The sequence below is a fragment of the Gastrolobium bilobum genome, unplaced genomic scaffold (assembly GCF_033153095.1).
Source record: "Gastrolobium bilobum isolate Gb01-03AN ecotype WA unplaced genomic scaffold, APGP_CSIRO_Gbil_v1 utg2195, whole genome shotgun sequence".
Taxonomy (NCBI): Eukaryota; Viridiplantae; Streptophyta; class Magnoliopsida; order Fabales; family Fabaceae; genus Gastrolobium; species Gastrolobium bilobum.
In genome coordinates, this window is record NW_026895782.1 from 1,592,363 (window position 1) to 1,613,402 (window position 21,040).

The window sequence follows — 21,040 nt, forward strand, 5'->3', positions numbered from 1 at the left end:
CTAATGAATCAAAATAAAAAGACCCACTCAAAATAAGACATTGACATTAGAAGTGTCAAAATTGGTTAAAATTTGCGGGCCAACCCGCAAAGCATTATATTTGGCTCTAACCCGTTATGGCCTTTTTGTTGTAGGCTTTTTTTAGCCCTAACCCTCAAGGTTCTATAATTTGGCTGGCTGGGTTAGAGCTGGCCTGCGGACCAAACTTTTTCTTCACCAAATTTATTATTATTTAAAAAATTAAAAATTACATAAATTTAAATATTTATAAATATAAATAAAAATTGTTATGAATTTGATGGAGAATATGAGAAAAAGTGAAATATGAAAGAAAGGAAAATGAAGTGTAGATAAAAAAAAAAGAATAAAATAAGAATAAGTATTAGCAAAGAGTCCTATATAAGGACATATCTTAGATGCATTTTTAAACATGGAAGTCATGAAAAAACAAAGAGTCACATGTTATGAACCATGTGAAAGTTCATCCATAATATTTTACAACAAAAATGAATTTTTCAGCCGTAGTACGTTTTAACAGAAATCTTCATCTGCGCATCAATAAAAATAAAATTTTCTATTGACATAAGCATGTTATACATCCAAATTTGTATTGAAACATATTGTATACAATGTACTTAAGTAATTTTGTGGATAATAATAACTAAAAAGATTTTTTATACGGTAGTAATTAAAGCAAATTAATGATTTTACTTTCAAATATATATCATATTAAGAGTAGTTTTTCCATCATTACTTTTAGTTTTCCACTATAATTGTTTATTCTATTATGACTCTCGGTAAGAACTTGATTATTGAGGTTTACTTGACCCTGTGAATTTGTTGACCGTAACCCACATGGGTTAAGATCAAATGGGACAAGTTCATCCATTTTGACAGCTATAGTTGACATATATTTTGAAGATTTTCAAAATTAATTCCTAGATACTGTAAAGTATAATTGTCAACGGTAGTTAGTATAAACACGTAACCAGTGAATACGAAAATGTAAAGAACTCGTAAATGAAATTGCCCTGAACGGGAGTTCATATCTCTGTTTAAATTTATTTACTATTTCCATTCATGTGATAGGATTGAAATTAATTACCTACCAAATAAAAAATATTTGATGGAATCTTTTCTTACATATGGACCGAGAAAAAAAGCAACATATAAAGAATATAAAGAATAAGAAACCGCGTCCCAACGAAGTTAACGTGCTAAGACATAGACATAAGTGATTGTTTTGTTGGTCCTGAAGACAAAGAAGGAGAAGACACACACAAACGCAACACAATCAAATCATCGTGATTGTCAAAACACAAACACTAAAACAGCACACTTGATGTTACTGTTCTGCTACTGTTACACAACCTCTACCACCGAATTTTGTACTAAGTTCTTAAGTTTCAGGTGTGTCCGAGGTAGGGTTTTTGCACAGTTCTCACCAGGTACACAAGCTACTGTCTTTAATGCACCCTTTGATAGGGTCAATTCGATTGTTTACAAATTTGTGGATTGATATTTGTCCTATTAGACGAAGTTATTTTGAGCTTTGGTTCATTTTTCATGTTTTAATTGATAGTTGTGAGCTGTGAATAGGAGCATAGTAAGTCAATGGAAGGTGTTGACCAAAATGGTATGCATCGAACCAGTTATGCATTTGGTCCTCAAGTACCAAGACCACCAAACCAGAAACTTGGTATACCACCCTCCCACCCAAATGTTAATATCCCTCATTCAACTCCTTATGCCCAATTTTCGGGGTCATCTTCTCAGCGATTGCGTTCTCCGGGTTCTTCCCATTCAAGGTCTTTGTCTCAACCATCAATTTTCTCGCTGGATTCCTTGCCCCCATTGAGTCCTTCACCAGCTACTACCTCCTTTTATGACTCGATTTCGACAACAGATATGTCTGTGGAGGAAAGTTTGGTTTCCTCTCAAGCTCCTTCCAATGGCGGTCATGTGCTTCAGGGTGGTCATAGACTTCCTCCTCGTAAAGGACATAGGCGCTCGAGCAGTGATTCCCCTTTGGGAATCTCTGGTTTTATGCAATCTTCTCCTCCTCCATTGGTTCCTCCCCGAGGAGAAAGCTCTGGTTTTGAGAAGCCAATCCAGTTAGTGTTAAAGGGGTCAATTAAGGATGAGGACCGTATTGACGAGGCTATGAATGAGAGGAAAGAGGAAGGTGCGGATGATTTGTTTAGTGAATTCATGAATTTGGACAACATTGATAATCTGAACTTTTCTGGGATGGAAGATAAGGATTTGGATAGCAGAACTAGTGGTTCAAAGACAGTAGAAAGCAGTGATACTGAAGTTGAGAGTCATGCAAATGGGAAAACAAGTGGTAGTCAGGGGGCAAGTTCAAGCTGGTTTGAGGAAAGAAGGGAAGGAATCAAGAGGAGTTCAGATGGGGACATTGCACCAGGTGCCCGGCACCGGAGAAGTTTCTCATTGGATAGTTCCATAGGAAACTTTCATATTGAGGATGGATCTCCTAAGCTTCCCCTTTTGAAAAATCAAGTTGGTCAACACTCACCTAGCAATTCAATAGATGGTAAAACATCTGAAACCACCCTGGATTATGGAAATGGTGAATTCAATGTAGAGGAGCTGAAGAAAATAATGGAAAGTGATAAACTTGCTGAAATTGCCTTCTCTGATCCCAAGCGTGCAAAAAGGTGATATTTTTTCTTCTCTTCATCCTCCTTTCTGTCCCTTACTTTTGAAAAAATAAAATAAAAAAATTAGAGCTCCAATAATTCATTATATCCCTTGTATACTTGTTCAGAATTTTGGCTAATCGTCAATCAGCTGCTCGTTCAAAGGAGAGGAAGATGCTATACATTACTGAATTGGAGCATAAAGTGCAAACCCTTCAGACAGAGACAACCACATTATCTACTCAGTTTACCAAATTACAGGTGGATATATTTTGTGAGAAGTTCATATCCCCTCTTCTTATGAATCATGTATATTATTACTCTTTCTTCTCATCTTATTGTATTTGTCTCTAGAGGGATAACACTGAGCTTAAAAATGAGAACAACCAGTACAAATTAAGGCTTCAAGCGATGGAACAACAGTCTCATTTGAAAGATGGTTTGTATATACACTTTCCTCCTACTTTACGTATTAGTTAGGTCAAACCTGCTCTAACTTATTCGATCGTGTAAAGTCCTTATTTGAAGTAGGCACTTCGGTGGTGAATTTTCCCCAGAAATAACCTGTTTTTATGATCATGTACAATGGTGTTTTTTTTTTTTAGTAAATGGATTGTATATGTAATTAGTAATGACATTATTCACTTATGGCATTGTTGAGTATTTTTATACCTAATCATGTTTCTTGAGGCATATTATTTGTTTCATCATTATGTATGAACATCTCCGTCCCTTTCAAAACTGCCTGCTTCGCCTAGGCATCTGAATTCATCTTGGCAAACGCTTGCAAATTTGAAATCCAAGGGCCTTTTGCACTAATAATTTGTTTTCTTACTGTCCTTGTTTGATGGTGATAGCCCCTTCAAATCTGCATATCAATATTGCTTGAATGTAATCTGGTTTTAGTTGCATTTTTTTGCACAGATGGGGACACTTGATCTGTTCCAAGAAAACAGAAAAAGGAAGGGCTGGGGGTCTCTGGTGGTAAAGGTTAAAAATAAAAACTATTAAGTTTTATATTTTGAGATATTTAATGGAAAATTAAAACTGATTATCATTATTACCATACAAAGTGGATTCCTGTCAATATGAAAATGTATGGTAAAAATGCTTTTCAAATTTTAGAAAAGGGGAGCCATAAAGGGGGGGGGGGGGGGGGGGGGATTACTTTGGGTAGACTCAGTAAAATTTTATTGCCTTCAACCCCTTCTCAGCTGTGTCTTTCATAACTGGTTTCCATAGTTCTCCCTTGTCAGATTTTTTTTTTATCAAATGTAGTATTGTAGTAGTAATTGTTATTGGTTAACCACTAATTTACAAATTTAGATGTTCTCTCTTTATTTGGGGTTACTTTTATCTGAACTTCTATCAATAATTTAGGGGAATTAAAGTGGTTTCCCACTACTTTGGAAGTTTGGCTTGATGTTTCCTCTCATTTTTTGTTTGTTTGTTAATTATTAGTATAGGCATGTTCAATATAATTATTGTCGTGTAAATATTTTCATCTTTTGAAGACATTGGCATTACGGTTTAGCAGCTTGAACTCGTAAGTATATTTCTCCATTTTCCTCCTCCCCCTTCTTCAAAGCACTATACTCTCTTGGTTTTGTGCTGAAAATGAATATCTTCACATGACCTGTCAGTCTAAATATTTTGCTGCATGCACATGTACATACATGTAGAATTCCAAGATCAGGGGTAAATGTGCCATGGGAAGTATTGATTTACATTTTGAAAAATAAGGGGATGATGAAAGCAATGCACGGAATAGTTCATTTCATTACTATTTCTGCATTATGAGTGTGTAACGTAGTATGCTAGGGTGATGAACTTGTATTTCAAAAGATGTATAACAATTTGAGTGGTTATTTGGGCAGCTCTGAAGGAGACCTTGGATGCTGAAGTACGGCGATTGAGGCTTGCAGTTGCAGAACTTGGTGGGGAATCCCTCACGAGTTGCATGGCTCGACAACTTGCTATTAACCAGTTACAGCATCAGCAACTCGGCCAGCAGCATAGACATTTTATACCTCAAAATCGCCATACTCATGGAGAGACAGAGTCTCAAGGCAATGAATTGCATCCTCAGACTCAGTCACAGCAGATTCAACGCAATGAATTGCATCCCCAACCTTAAATTACAAAGCATTATCACACCAAATAGTAGAAGCAAATGGAGCTGATGGGGGATAATCAATCGTATATAAGCAGCACTTAACTAGCATTAGTTTGCTCTTAGTTTCGTAGATTATCTTTATTTAATTTATTTCTTTTGTCTGTTTTACCCGCATATATAAACTCCGAATATTCTGTTCATGTTAGGGGACCTTTTGGTCTCTGTTGAAGGGGCCATATTGTGGCATAATCTAATAATAATATATGCTGTTTTTTTTATGTGGGCAGAAGCAATGACCTGCAAATTTATGCTGTTTTCTATTAATAATAAATAATTAAATGATCATAAAATAACCAAGATTCAAATAAAAAGCCAAAACAATTCAAAATTTCAAATAATTTAAATATATAAAATAAATATGAAGCAACAGTTGTTTATTAACTATTTAAAATGCTTATTCTTTTTTTCATAAAAAATAATTGTACTTCCATTTCTTTTCGTTAATCTTCTGCAGTATTACAAACCAAAGCAAAAATAAAATAAAACTTCGACAGTATGGTTTGCGAATTATTTAAACCAAACTTTATTAGTGAAAGAATATTAGTTATCTTATGCCTTTATCACGTAAGTCTGTTTTTACATATTAAATTAGTTTTTATTTTTTGAAAATAGTTAATTTTCTTATTTTTTTAAGTTCTAAATTTACTTTTGTTCAGATCAGTTATGTATTTTTTTTATATTTTTACTTTTGTATTCTATTTAAATTAAATATATATGTATTTTTTATTTAAATATTTTTATATATTTTTCTTTTATTTTACTTAAATTAAAAGTTTTCATATAATGCAAAAAACTTATTAATCATAAATACTAAAACACTGAAAATATAAAATTTAAGGCAAGATTATAAAGATTTAGTATAAAAAATAATATAAATATATTAATTGAGAAAAATATTTATCCTTTTAAAAAATAATTATTCTAGTTAAAATTAATATTTTTTATTTTATATTTAAATTAATATTTTTTTATTTTTTATTTAAATTAAAAAAATCTTTCACTTTTTCTCATCATAATTTATGTTTCTGTCATCATAAAATATAATTATTTTGACTAAAATAACATAATTATATCTCCTTTAAAAGGATAGACATTAATTCCATCTTAATTATATAATAATATTATAAAGATAAGAATGTTATAAGTATAAATTTCCATGTGTTATTAAAAATATTAATGTTTAGTTATCACAGACACATTATTTAAATAACATAATGAAATATAATGACACAATAGTATAGAAGAACAATAAAATAAATATTAAATATTTATATTTTATATATTAAATGTGGCTTAATTTCCAAATTTATTCAATTTTTTTTTTTAAAGTTTAACTGTTTGAAGTAATTATACATTTTTTAATAAAAAATATTATTTAACTGAGTAACATTTACGATACCTGCAACGAGAGCTTAAAGAATAATAAAAGACTAAAAAGAGAGGGACAAGTTCCAACACGTCGAAGCCTTTTGATAAACGAATTAGGAAAAGAAACAGAAAATCTAAGGACAACGACAGAGTGGAGCCAAAATCCAAAATTGTCACATAATAATAATCATTTGTTTCCTTGTTTTAATTATTTTTTATCCACAATTTGTTTCTATTCATTTATTTAAGTCAAATAATCAAAAGTTGAGGTTGTTGCTACTCTCGAAAACCCAAGGACAATCTTTCTCTTTATTATCCCTTTTTTTATTTGAGCACTTTGTTAAAATTGAATTAGGGTTTCATCTCGCATTTCCCTTTTCTTCACCCTCTACTGTCACTGCGCAAACCCGATTCGCCTCTCTTCTGCATCTTTACCTTTTTCCCGCCATTTCCCGCCACTTAGATTTCTGAGATTTTAATACTAGCCGTTAGATCTGCCTTTTTCTTCACATATATATATATTTTTCTCCGGTTTCCGAAAAAAAAAAAAAAACTTTTGACCGTTGCTCTCGCCGGAGTGAACGGGAAATGTCTGCATCCGACGCGGAGAAGAAGGTTGAGGAAGAGAATGAAATGCTCAAAGGTGGAGAGCTCTTGTTCTGCGGTGCCACGTGTTGGGATATCGTTGGTCGTCGCAAAGGCTCCGTCGATGGTAACTTAATCTCTCCCTCACGCCTCCGTCCTCTCGTCGGGATTGATATTCGCTACGTTGCCTCTGGTTGTGGTAAGTTTCTCCTCATTTTTTTTTTAAACTCATTTATCTGTGTTATATTCACTTTTTTTTTTTTTTTTTTTTTTTTTAATTTTTTGGTTCTATTGTGAATGCAGGTTCATGTCATTGCGTGGCATTGGACGTTGAAGGGCGTTGCTATACATGGGGCCGTAATGAGGCATGACTATAAAGTTTAAATATATATTTTAAATTATTTATGCTGTGTCTCTAATTTGTGAGATTTGTTGTGCAGAAGGGGCAACTGGGTCATGGAGATACCATTCAGCGTGATAGGCCAACCGTGGTGTCCGAACTTTCCAAGTGAGTTATTGTTTTTGTTGCTGCGGATGCGGTTGTTTCTCTGTCTTCTTTCATTTTTTTTGCTATAAATATAATGCTTCCTTATTTAGTATTTCTGTGTGTATAAGCAAGCAAAAAAATATATATATACATGTCTTTTCTTCTGGTGTTTTTTATGGCTTTGTAAAATAGTTGGGAAGAGGTATTTACATGTAAACCTAGCTAGCTGTTAGGGAATGCTCTGCAAAAGTTCTCTCTCTCTCATTTTATATCAAATGATGAGTTTGGTGTTTGTCTTGCTCTTACCCTTTTTCAATTCAAAGGTTCATTTTGTATCTACTTTTAGTTTCATCTGTCATTGTTCCTTCTTATGCTAAATTTCATTGATATTTGAGTTGAAGATACAAAGTTGTCAAAGCTGGATCAGGGAGGAACCATACGGTGGTTGTTACAGAGGATGGAAATTCTCTAGCATTTGGATGGAACAAACATGGACAGCTAGGCTCGGGTTCTGTGAGAAATGGTGTGTTTGTTTTTTAGAGTATTCTATTAAATTCTACAATTTATGCCAATGCATTTTTTATGACAGCTATATTTGCTTGTATGTTAGGCTTTGTTTGGATTATTTTAGTGAGATCCATGCTTTTATTAGGCTTTGTTTGGGTATTTTATGCTGAGTGGAATGAATGGTATATAATGGAATGACATGGAATGGAGTCAACTTTTAATTCCCTTCTTTTAAAAATTCTAATGGAACTGAATAGAATGGTAAGAATTATAAATTTATTGTTCCAATTTTGCCCTTCAATTTTTTTTTTTTTTTTTATATTATTCATATTTTATTTTTTTAAACGTATGAAAAAAATATTACTTATGGCAATAAATGAAAATCATTTATTTATTTTTCATAGAAATCATCATATTTTTCAAATACATATCCATGTTAGCAATTGGGAAGCAGTTGTGCATTGCAAGTGCAAATTTCAAAGTGCTTGAAAGTAAAAAGGTAAATAACCAATTTAAAAGTGAGGGAGGAGATGAAGGTGGTTCATTGCTGATTTACTTCCTTGCTTTGTCTTTGTGCAGAAATTGAGTCATCCCCAGTTCGCTGTCTTGTGTCTGAAGTAATATATACTACTTGTGGTGGTGACTTTACTGTGTGGTTATCTTCCACTGAAGGAGCTTCTATACTGTATGGGTTCTGGATGAAGATTGCATTAAGTTTTCTTGATTCTCAGTTTGCACACATGAGTACTCTTTTCTTGCTTGGGACACAGTGGTTGCTGAGTTACAATTCTTTCTTTTGTTCTGATTCCCAGGACTGCAGGGCTTCCACAGTATGGGCAGCTTGGGCATGGAACAGATAACGAGGTATGCTTGAGGAAGATGTTTTGTAGTCTTTGTCGTTCTGAGATGTGTGAGTGTCCTTATTTTATTTTAAACCCATGGGACGCAGGGAACTGTATTCAAGTGGTTGTGTATGATCTATTGTATTCAGATTTAGAAGCCAGTTGATCAGATGGCGTGTGCTTGGGGCCATTTGTTACCATTGAGCTTATAATGGTTGTCGGGGTCTAACATCATCATCTATTGATTACGCTGATTAATTTTGACTCGGTTTCCTTATTGCTGTGGAAGGCTTATGTTTTGACATAGTTTGTAGTACACATCTTTCCTCTGGCATCATTGCATCAATTCATAACATATGTTAGTTTTCCTTCAAATTATTATGCCAATAGTCTTTTAGGGAGAAACTTGAAAGTTTTCAGATAATATTATTGGATTCAGTATGCGAACGCACAGCAGACTGGATATCTATACATGCTATTGGTTGTCTGGATTTTCTGAATTTTAAGGCCTTGATTGCTTAGTCTTAGTAAATAGTCTTTTATAGTTGCTTTCACCCTTGTTAATGACGTGGTTTCCCCTATAGTTTTGTCCCTTACCACTAAGGAAATTCTGTTTTGTTACCCTATTGTTTCCCCATGTCATTTAATATTTGTTTATTTGCAATAGATTACAAATAATTATAGGCATGCTTAATACTCTTAATATTTGCGGATTAAGAAACATGGAAGAGGATTACAGAATGATGGACAAGGAAGATTGAAACTAATTAGTAAATGCAAAATAATTAATCAGGTTCTGTATTAGACTTTTGCCAGTTTTATTTGTCTTGGAAATCATGTCCCACTTATTCTATGCTTACCATATTTGAGTAAGAATGTGTAACCATCAACCCTCACCCCTACCCTCGGAAGTCAGGGAGTCTTGTGGGGTTAGCCCTTATCTCATTGAATTTCATGCACCTCCATGTGAACATAGATTATGAGCATCATTTAACAATCCAAGTAATATTTGGTCATTATTTTTCCTCAAGAGTGAGTTAATTTTAATACTGACAATTTATGGGTTATGATATAATATAAAGTTGTAATTCTCCAAAATTGACCTTGGTTTGCGTATGCTTTTATTTTTTAACTTCTGTTTAGTCTATCTACTTGAAAGTTAAAACCTTCTACTTTATTTTCATTCCCTCGTCATTCTGCTTATGCTAACATACATTTGTATGCACGGTGCAGCAAAGAACAGAAAGCTTTACATAATGTTGCATTGTTTGCAGTATAATTCCAAAGACAGCTCTGTGAAGTTGGTTTATGAAGCCCAGCCAAAACCTCGAGCAATTGCTACTTTTGCTGGGGAAACAATTGTCAAAGTGGCATGTGGAACAAATCACACAGGTGGTTGTTATTCTATGCTTGATCTCTGTTATCTGACCTTGTTTATTACTTATTGTTTTTGTTTTGGATATTCAGTGGCGGTGGATAAGAATGGCTTCGTTTACACGTCAGTAATCCTTTATTGTCCTAGTTCAATTTCTTACTTCCATGTGTGGAAAATAAGTTCTAAGTGTTGATTATCCTGTGTACAGGTGGGGTTTTGGTGGTTATGGAAGGTTGGTGCTTAATTTTCAGATTGGGCTGTCTATGTTTTGTGAACTCCCAAGAAACTGCAAATATGAGATAATTCTTATTCAACGTTGGTTTTTCGTATTTGGTCCCTACTCGTTTTCTGTTCAAGTTTTAAATTTATGAATTCTGTAGGCTGGGACATAGGGAGCAGAAGGACGAGTGGGCCCCACGTCGTGTTGATGTTTTCCAGAATAGAAATGTTTTGCCTCCTGATGCAATTATTTCAGCTGGTTCTGTGAATTCTGCATGTACTGCAGGTATGCCTCACACCAACACTCATATTCCCTGGCCCAGTTTTAGTAAAACAAAGTATTCACGGATATAATTAACCACTTTCATGGATGTTATCTCTGTTACTTGTTTACTTTCTGGTAGTGCACATCTTATGAGCTAGTGATATTGAAGCATGATGGTTTGTTATGTGAGTGTCCAACCCGTCCTCTTGAGGAATTTGATGCTCTCAATATCAAACTCAAAGATTTGTTTGTAGTTTGAGTACAGTTAGATGGTTTGTGAAAGTAGAATTGCAAAATTCACATTGCTTGTCCATTTTATGTATAGTTATGTCCAGAATAGAAATGTTTTGCCTCCTGATGCAATTATTTCAGCTGGTTCTTTGAATTCTGCATGTACTGCAGGTATGCCTCACACCAACACTCATATTCCCTGGCCCAGTTTTAGTAAAACAAAGTATTCACGGATATATTTAACCTCTTTCGTGGATGTTATCTCTGTTACTTGTTTACTTTCTGGTAGTGCACATCTTATGAGCTGATGATATTGAAGCATGATGGTTTGTTATGTGAGTGTCCAACCCATCCTCTTGAGGAATTTGATGCTCTCAATATCAAACTCAAAGATTTGTTTGTAGTTTGAGTACAGTTAGATGGTTTGTGAAAGTAGAATTGCAAAATTCACATTGCTTGTCCATTTTATGTATAGTTATGGTTGTATTGCATTCTTCATTATACAACTTATGTTCCCAATTTCATGCAGTAAATAAATGAAAGAAGGGAAAAATATTTCAAGGGGTACAGATGAAAATGCAGTTTTTTTCTGAAGTTGATAATTATTTTCATATTTTGTTGTTCATGATTTGTGGGTTTAAACAAGTCCAAGCTCTAGATTTTGGGGCCTGTTGCCAAACGTCCCTCCATTGTCTTATATATCTGGATCTGCAGTTAGTAATTTATTCCTCTACGGAAGGAAATCACTAAGTCTCATGTTATAAATCTGCCAATGGCTAAATCAATTTATGCTACTGAGTACTGATTATACTGATGAAGGATAAAATGTTTTCTGCACCTGTTTTTCAAACCCTTACTGTCCAATACAATACCTTTATCAGAATCTCTGAGCTAAGATACTGTAATTTGTCTGTGAGCAGAACGATTCCTATTTAAAATATTATTATTTGGTTTGTTACTCTCTACAGAATGGCTTTTGGTTTGAGTGTAAGTTTATTTTTCATTTAAGGTGGAGGGCAGTTGTATATGTGGGGCAAAATAAAGAATACTGGTGATGACTGGATGTATCCTAAGCCGCTAATGGATTTAAGGTTGTGCTTTATTCCATGGTTTGAATAATATTTCTTGGTATATAAATTTATTCTGGATGATTTGTTTTCCCCCCTCTTTTTTTACTTCTTGATTTTGATCAAAGTATTCACTATTTACTTTGGTAAATAGTGGTTGGAATATACGATGCATGGATTCAGGCCACATGCACCATTTTGTCGGGGCTGATTCCTCGTGCATAAGTTGGGGCCATGCTCAGCATGGAGAGCTGGGATATGGACCTACTGGACAGAAGTATGTCTATGCAAATTTTTTTTGGAAATCTCATTATTTTTTCTTGTTTTTCTTATTTTCTAATCCTGTTTGTACTTTCCCTTTAGGTCTTCAGCTGTACCCAAAAAGGTGGATATACTTGAGGGTATGCATGTGATGAGGTAGGTTGTAAGCAATGGTTCACACTCCTTTTTATCTTTCTCGCCTCTTTTTTGGACGTTGCATGCTCTATTTTTCTTTGGAAGTGGTTTTCTTCAGTCTCAATTTGTTTTTTGTAGCCAATAGGCTGATATCACTAAGAAGATAAAATTTGATGCAAGAAATTTAATAATAAAACAAAAGTTGCCTATAAATGATGTCATACCATTTTTAATAAAATACGACTCTTATCTAAATGAAAAAGCAAAATGAGAAATGAGAAATGGTCTAAATGTTTTTTCTTATTTTCAAACAGTGTTGCCTGTGGTATGGGTCATTCCATGGTTATAGTTGATAGAACAAATGTTGCTGATCGACTTGACCAGGTAGGTCTTAAATCTTGCCTACTATCTTATAAGTTCATTAGTTCATGACTACTGTCCTGAGTTCTCAGTTAAACAATGTCTGTTATAATGTTTTAGGCTATATAATGAAGCTGCTAATTTCCGAAAACTGAGATTACAATGAGTGGTGCCATAAGCTACTTATGTGTTGATTGTGACAGAAACCAGTAGATTCTTTTTTAATAGGAGTTTTGGTTGTTCTTCCTCTCTTCAATTCCTATATCTATCTCTTGAACTTTCTGAATAGATTAGAGAAGCTATGAATGTTATCAAGTTGTGTACATTGGTTGTTCTATGTAGTATGTAGTTAAATATTTGATTAGTTATTTTTTGCATTCTATTTATAGTTGTTATCTTTTTTCACCACTCATTCTATTTTTATGTATCATATGTACTCTACATTGCTTGTCTCATGTAGTTAAGCTCAAGTTTTGCATTGTATTTTATGATATCAAGTGTACAATGCCTAACTTATCTTTTTTCTGCAGCTTGATATATATGACGGCAAAGCTTTTGGTGAAGGTATGCTGCTTATTATAATTCAGAATTAGTTTTAGGGGTACACTGTACATACAGTCCATCCGAAACTCATCTGGTAATAAAAGCTTTGTGGTCTCAGATGCAGTAGAATGTAACATTTGCTGGCTGAAGAATTTTCCTGATCTATCTTTGGTTGGCTGTTTAGAAGGCTTTAACAAACTGCTACTGATTTCAATGTGCTCTTGCTGCAGGTAATGAGCCCGTAAACAAAACGTCAGTGCCCAAGCAGGCTGCAAAAAAGGGTGCAAAAGGAGCTGACAATTCTAAGAAGAGGAAAAAAGCAAAAGATTCATCTGACTCAGAAGAGGAAGAGGAAGAGGATGCTGAAGAAAGTGACAACAGTGAGGATGAAGTTAATGGTGAGGCTGAAGTAAAAAGGGCACGTGGTGGAAATAGTTCTGGTAAAGGCCGAGGTAAGGCATCCAAAAAGTCAGGTGGGGAGGGAAAAGGTTCCAGCCGAGGGCGTGGTCGCACAACAGCAAATGACAGCAATTCTAAATCCCCTCCGGTGAAAACCGGCAAGAGAGGAAGACCTCGTAAGTCATAACTTGGTTTTTTTGTTGGAAATTTTGTTCTCTATACATAGAGAATTGTAGCATGTAATTCATTGGCCGGTGGTTGTACCTAGTATTTCAGTGTTATTAAAATCTGGTCCTGCTAACTATTTAATGCAAATTTTCGGAAAACATGTTAAATTTGCAGACCGTTTTGGGATGCAGAGGCAAAAAGTGCCCTCTTGTTTTAAATTTTTTGTGAAGGGGAATACCTTTTGTTGCTTCGGTTTCCATCAGCCTTTGGTTTTCTATTAGACCTTAATCTGCTGGTCTGGTGACTTGGAGATGTTTGTCGATGAAACTTGAGGCTGTTTAAGTTGTTTTAATCCATTTATGCTGTATTATATTCTTATTTATAGTCATATCATTTGCCTCTAATTTATATTTTTATTTCTTTAATTGTTGAGTAAAGTACCTTTTTGGTCTTCAATAAAAATTATGGGACCTATTTTAATTTCTTAGAAAAAAAAAATCGACTTGTGATCTCTCTGATATTCAAAAGACTAGGTTAGTCGAAATCGTGATCTTTTTAAAATTGATAGAAGATCCATATTAGTCCCTCAAAAGGACTAACATGAGTTTATTTTGAATTTTAGAGGGGTCACAAATCAAAAAAAAAAAATTATGAAATTAAATTGAGTTCCGTAATATTTACATTTGTTGGGAACTCAAAAGATACTTTACTTTTAATTGTTTAATTATGAAGTGCGATGTAAGTAATTAGAAAAATGTTGGGGAGCTTGGACTCCCTCATCCCAGTTGCTAGAGGGGGACAATTGGAGACGGGAGAGAATGTGGGTCTGGTTCCTTAGCAGAGCTCAGATAATTATAAGTTGCTTGAAAAGTGATGATCAAAAGGTATAAATATGTTGATTTTTATGGTTAATTTGGAAAAGAAAAACATACTTTTGTGAAAAAACGTAGTCCGCTGTTAGATAAGTTATGTAATATTTGGATTACATTCATTTTTTTACTGATGTGATGGCAAAAGCGCAAAGCAATAATCGACGAGTTCTTCCCTTTTTTAAGAGGTTAAGTGGTGCATGTAAAAGAATTAATCAAAAAATTAAGAGCGCTATAATTTGAAAAAATTGCTAATAAAATTTGGGGAAAGAATTTATTATTTTAAATAATATTAAGTTATATCATTTAAAGAAAAATAATATTTTTTATTTAAAATTTAAATTAAAAAAAATCTCTCACTCTTTTCATAATTTTCATTCTTTGTGTCTATTTCTTTTTTAAAATGATATAACTTATGTTCTTCAGAAGAATAAATATCAAACCCAATTACTTTTTTTGTTTTCAGGAAACAAATAAGACAATGTTAATTAGTGGAGCAGTGTCTACCAAAACATAACTTATAATAATATGCATTTATTAGACAATAAAGTACAAAATCAATAAGAATTTGTTATAAACAAAATAAATATAAATGGAAATTTGACTTTTCTGAAGAAGCTTGACCTCAAATGATTTTACTTAACTACCCACTAACATAACATAAGCTCCACCAATAACATAACAAGAAAAATAACTATCCATTACTGAAATAACCCAATAATTTAGAAAATAATAAAATAACATAATCCCTCCCCCTAAAATTATTCTTGTCCTCAAGAGTAAGTTAAATATCAAGTAATTGAATCATCTTCAATATCCGCTTCTCCTTCACTTTCGTCCATCATCGCTTCGCTGTAGCTCTCTTTTGTCACTGCTTGGATGGTGAACAATTGTTTGCAGCGATAGCTTGGAGTGAATGCGTCATTATAGTGAGACAACCCTTTTTGTCACCGCTTAGACATCTCTTCGAAGGTCAAACATCGAACAAGAGTCGAACCGGTGGAGGAGGCGCCATTGTCGGAAGATGCAACACCGTTGGTGGGAGTGGATAAAGATGAACCCTTTTACTAGTTGTTATGGTCTGTCGCACATTCTGAGCAGGAAATATGATCTTCTGATTGCGGGCCTCATATAGTTTTGCCAGCCCAATTGCAGATGAGAGGGTGTTGGGCCTGTTAGCCACCAAGACGTCCAACCGGTTAAAAAATTGGGTGAACGTCTCCTTGAATTGCTCCGACAAAGATTGAACTGCGTCTTCCAATTTCTGGTTGCATTTGTCCATGCCTGAGTTATTATACCAATTGTTACGAATAAAATAAATAAAAATGAGAATCTGGCTTTACTGATGAAGTCTGACCTTAAATGGCTTTACTGAGAAGCCTGACCTCTTGAACAAGTGCCTTTTGGGATAACTTTTATAATCTGATATGATAATTTTTAGAGTAAATACCCTTTTTGGTCCTCAGCAAATTTCAAGATACCCCTTTTAATCCCTAGCAAATAAAAAGGTCCACTGTGGTCCCTAAAAAATTTAAAATAGACCCATTTTAGTCCTTTTAGGGACTAATATGAGTCTTTTTTGAATTTGTGAGGGATCACGATTTCAACTAAATGGGTCCATTTTGAATTTCTTAGGGACCACGATGGGCCTTTTTATTTGCTAGGAACTAAAACGGGCATCGTAAAATTTGCTGAGGACTAAAAATGATATTTACTCTAATTTTTATTCCAATATTTCAAGGTTTAAATAGATAATATGAGTCAATCATAAAAATAACTACCCACTAACATCAAATAAACTCCACTAATAACATCCATGTGAAGCCTGACCTCTTAACAAGTGTCTTTTGGGATAACTTTTATAATCTGATAATTTTTATTCCACACTGCATGGGTAGCGTCTTCACATGGATGGATAAAACTTAATTTTGATGGTGCCACACAACGTGCAGCTTGTGGAGGTTTATTTCGAGACCATTCGAGTACTTGGAAAGGAGGATATACTTACACTTTTGTTTATTGTAATTCTCTGGAAGCTGAATTACAATGTATTTTAAAAGGATTGGAGATAGCATGGCTCCTAGGCTTTCGACGTTTAATAGTTAAAGGAGATTCCATTATGGCTCTTTATGTTCTTCATCAATCTACGACTGATGTTCATGAATCTCAAACAAGAAGACGGATCAAAGAACTTATGTCATTGGATTGAAAAATTACATGTAATCATCTCAATAGAGTAAATAACCGATGTGCTTATTGGTTGGCAAAAGATAGTCTCAGTAATATGTTAGGTTTATGTATTTTAAATAATGCTCCTGCGGGTATCAGAATTTTCATTTCTAGAACTGACAATGATATAGTTCTTATTATGTAATTTGTTCTTGGGCTTTATGCCCTCATTAAATACACAAAAATATAACTATCCACTACTTAAATAACTCAATAATTCAAAAAATAATAAAATAACATAAATAAAATCGTAACAAAATCATATCCATATAACATAATATCATATGAGATAAACTTGAGGGATATAAAAGTTTGTGGAGCATTATTAAGACATAATTAGCTCCTAAACGTATCCCAGAGTAAAAGGCAGTTGAACATTTGACGTTAAAAAAACCATCTACTCCTATCTACGTTTATCAATTATCCTTCAAAATCATTAATCTTTCGGAATCACCTCCCGGTAGCTATGTATTGAAACAATGGTAAACAAACTCATAAAAGAAACACTCCGATTAAGTTGCCTATTAGCATTTGGTTTCCATAAAGCAAATCTTAAATTTGAGGAAAATTGGTTACATATGAAATGAGAGAAACCTTATGATTGATCTACGACTTTATTGAAGAAACTAGTTTCCAATGGATGATTTTAGTCATTCAGTTTGCCATTTATTCAAATACTCCCACTTGGAACCGTCCCAGCTGTGATAGAAACCGTCCTCTTGCACCGACCAATAAATGGTGTCATGGCCTTCGTCTTTCTTGGAGTCATACGCGTTCCAATTAGTGAACCATCGCGACCACTCAGCATAGCATTGCAAATCTTGATCCACCCTCACAGTTCGATTGTAGTGTTGTCCCAATTTCACATTAACCAAATTCTCATACTCGCAATTGCAAGCAATAATCAAATCCTCGTCGTCGGTGTTGGGCAAGTCACTTCGTATGTCAACCACAGCCTCAGTACGTGACTTAGAAAGCGTTGATGTGTTAGGCCACGGCTCGTCGGTGGTTCTAGGCAAGTCATTTGGTATGTCAAACATATTGTATGGCCTAGCAAGAGTTGATGTGCATATGAAACACAACGAGAGTAAGATTAGAAATAGGGTGACGCACCCCTTAGAAAAAGCCATTGTTTTGTGTTGATGGTTGGTGATTGAAGTTGATCGATCTTATATAGAGTGGGAACTAGGAAGAATGAGCGTTAAAATGGTTCGAATGCTCATTGCCAACTAATCAAGAGAGACAAAATGGGAAATCTTACATGATTCCTTCCTTGATTGACGAGAAACAATATTGAAACATTTTTATTAGCGAGACAAAATAATATCATAAAGCCCAATTTGCTGAAAAGGATACATCCACAAGAAATCAAAATTATATGCAAATCAAAAATTAAATGACAAATATAAATATCCATTTGATGAGTCAAGCCCATATTATAAGCCCAATTTTCTAACTCGACTAACTCATTAATTAGGATACATCAATTTGTTCGTTGGTCAAACTTTGTGTTTCAATAAGACGGAAACTATATTTCAAACCGAAATTAATTTTCAAATGGAAATTAAGTGAGAAAAAAAATTAATTTCAAACGAAAATTAATTGAGAAATGAAAGCTAAATGAAAAACGGAAATTATATGCAAATCAAAAATTAAAAGAAAAATAAAAATATCCATCTCATGAGTCAAGCTCATATCATAAGCCCAATTTGCTGGCTCGACTGACCCATTAAGTAGGAAACATCAATCTGATCGTTTTTCAAACGAAAATTATATTTCAAACAAATTAATAATTGAAAACGAAAAATCAATTAATGAGAAACAAAAATTATATGCAAATTGAAAATTAAATGAAAAATAGAAACATTCATCTGATGAGTCAAGCCCGTATCATAAGTCCAATTTGCTGACTCGGTTGCCTCATTAAATAGAATACATCAATTGTTTGTTGCCAAACTTTGTGTTTCGATAAAACGAAAATTAATTTTCAAATGGAAACTAAGTGAGAAACAGAAATTATATTTCAAACGAAAATTAATTGAGAAACGAAAACTAAATGAAAAATAGAAATTATAAGCAAATCAAAGATTAAATGAAAAATAAAAATATCCATCTGAAGAGTCAAGCCCATATCATAAGCCCAATTTGCTCGCTCGCCTGACCTATTAAATAAGAAATATTAATCTGATCAATGGACAAACTTTGTGTTTCGATAGAACGGAAACTATATTTAACACAAATTTTCAAACGAAAATTATATTTCAAACAAAAAATAAATTAATCAGAAACGAAAATTATATGAAAATCAAAATTAAATGAAAATAGAAACATCCATCTGACGAGTCAAGCCCATATCATAAGTCCAATTTGCTGACTCAGTTGACTCCTTATATGCAAATAGAAAATTAAATGAAAAATAGATTCATTCATCTGATGAGTCAAGCCCAATTTTTTGACTCGACTAACACATTAAATATGATACATCAATTTGTTCGTTGGTCAAACTTTGAGTTTTGATAAAACAGAAACTATATTTAAAACAAAAATTAATTTTCAAATGGAAACTAAGTGAGAAACAGAAATTATATTTCAAACAAAAATTAATTGAGAAACGAAAACTAAATGAAAAATGAAAATTATATGCAAATCAAAAATTAAATGAAAAAATAAAAAATATCCATTTGATGAGTCAAGCCCATATCATAAGCCCAATTTGTTGGCTCGACTGACCCATTAAATAGGAAACTTCAATCTAATCGTTTACCAAACTTTGTGTTTCGATAGAACGGAAATTATATTTCAAACAAAAATTAATTGAAAATGAAAAATCAATTAATGAGAAACGAAAATCATATGCAAATTGAAAATTTAATGAAAAATAAAAACATTCATCTGATGAGTCAAGCCCGTATCATAAGTCCAATTTGCTGACTCGGTTGACCCATTAAATAGAATACATCAAATTTTTTCGTTGGCCAAACTTTGTGTGTCGATAAAATGGAAAATATATTTCAAACGAAAATTAATTTTTAAATGGAAACTAAATGAGAGATAGAAATTATATTTTAAACGAAAACTAAATGAGAAACAAAAATTGTATTCAAATCAAAAATTAAATGAAAAATAGAAACATTTATCAGAAAGTCAAGCCCATATCATAAGTCCAATTTTTTGACTCGACTAACTCATTAATTAGGATACATCAATTTGTTCGTTAGTCAAACTTTGTGTTTCGATAAAACGGAAACTATATTTCAAACAAAAATTAATTTTCAAATAGAAACTAAGTGAGAAACTGAAATTATATTTCAAACGAAAATAAATTGAGAAACGAAAACTAAATGAAAATGGAAATTATAAGCAAATCAAAAATTAAATGAAAAATAAAAATATCAATATCAAGAGTCAAGGCCATATCATAAGCCCAATTTTCTGGCTCGGCTGACCCAATAAATAAGAAACATCAATATGATCTATGGCCAAACTTTGTGTTTTGGTAGAACGGAAACTATACTTCAAACAAAAATTAATTTTCAAACAAAAAATAAATTAATGAGAAATGAAAATTATATGCAAATCGAAAAATTAAATGAAAAATAGAAACATTCATCTCACAAGTCAAGCCCATATCATAACTCCAATTTGCTGACTCGGTTGACTCATTAAATAAGATACATCAATTTGTTCGTTGGCCAAACTTTGTGTTTCGAAAAGGAGAGAGAATTATTTTGATACCATGTAAACAATTTGCGGCGGTGCGACGGTGGTGATGGGCAGCGGCGCGGCGGCGACGGCAATGGGTAGCGGGACGACTATGTGTAGAGAGTATAGAGAGAAGGGGGAGAGAGAGAAAGGGAGAGAGAAGGGGCTATAAAATCTTTCCATGGTATCAGAGCTTCCATGACTGATTACAAGATCACCAGTTCGATCCTCACTGTCCCACACTTTCTGTAAAATTCAATAAGCACAAGGTAAACCAAAAATTGGACATGTGCAATGGCCACGCTTCAAGCCCAAAGGGCTCTTGCGTGAGAGATATGTTAGAGAATAATATAAACCATTTAAATGTTGGAATTTGTATACAAATCCTATGGGTTATGAATAAGAAGTGGGTTGAGGAAGAAAAGAAAATAGGAAAGTTGAAGTGGTGTGTGTGGATTTTAAGAAGTCCTACATTGGACAACTAATAAGAGGTGAGAAGGTATATAAACTCCCACCTCAGACTCCTAAGTTGCCCCTTGGGGCACTACAATTTTGTGGAGAGGAAAGGAGCTAGGTGGCCTTTGGTCCA

The 21,040-nt window shown here is 33.6% G+C and overlaps 2 protein-coding genes across 3 annotated transcripts; both read left to right on the plus strand.

The window, feature by feature from the left end:
- The first annotated feature begins 1,236 nt into the window (after positions 1–1,236).
- Positions 1,237–5,057, plus strand: LOC133295898 (bZIP transcription factor 29-like). Of its 2 annotated transcripts, none has more exons than XM_061494802.1 (5): positions 1,237–1,448; positions 1,583–2,681; positions 2,792–2,924; positions 3,018–3,102; positions 4,541–5,057. In XM_061494802.1, the coding sequence occupies exons 2-5, from the start codon at positions 1,615–1,617 to the stop codon at positions 4,798–4,800; spliced, it is 1,545 nt and encodes a 514-aa protein (XP_061350786.1). In that variant the 5' UTR covers positions 1,237–1,448; positions 1,583–1,614; the 3' UTR covers positions 4,801–5,057. The 2 variants fall into 2 exon arrangements, with proteins under 2 accessions (XP_061350786.1, XP_061350787.1); XM_061494803.1 differs by having other exon boundaries at positions 1,237–1,421.
- Positions 5,058–6,462: 1,405 nt separating this feature from the next.
- Positions 6,463–14,033, plus strand: LOC133295891 (uncharacterized). Its single transcript, XM_061494783.1, has 16 exons — positions 6,463–6,991; positions 7,096–7,157; positions 7,233–7,300; positions 7,681–7,802; positions 8,366–8,471; positions 8,599–8,650; positions 9,903–10,020; positions 10,096–10,126; positions 10,212–10,235; positions 10,384–10,508; positions 11,728–11,809; positions 11,940–12,062; positions 12,149–12,202; positions 12,496–12,565; positions 13,072–13,105; positions 13,315–14,033. The coding sequence occupies exons 1-16, from the start codon at positions 6,796–6,798 to the stop codon at positions 13,668–13,670; spliced, it is 1,623 nt and encodes a 540-aa protein (XP_061350767.1). The 5' UTR covers positions 6,463–6,795; the 3' UTR covers positions 13,671–14,033.
- The last annotated feature ends 7,007 nt before the right edge of the window (positions 14,034–21,040 follow it).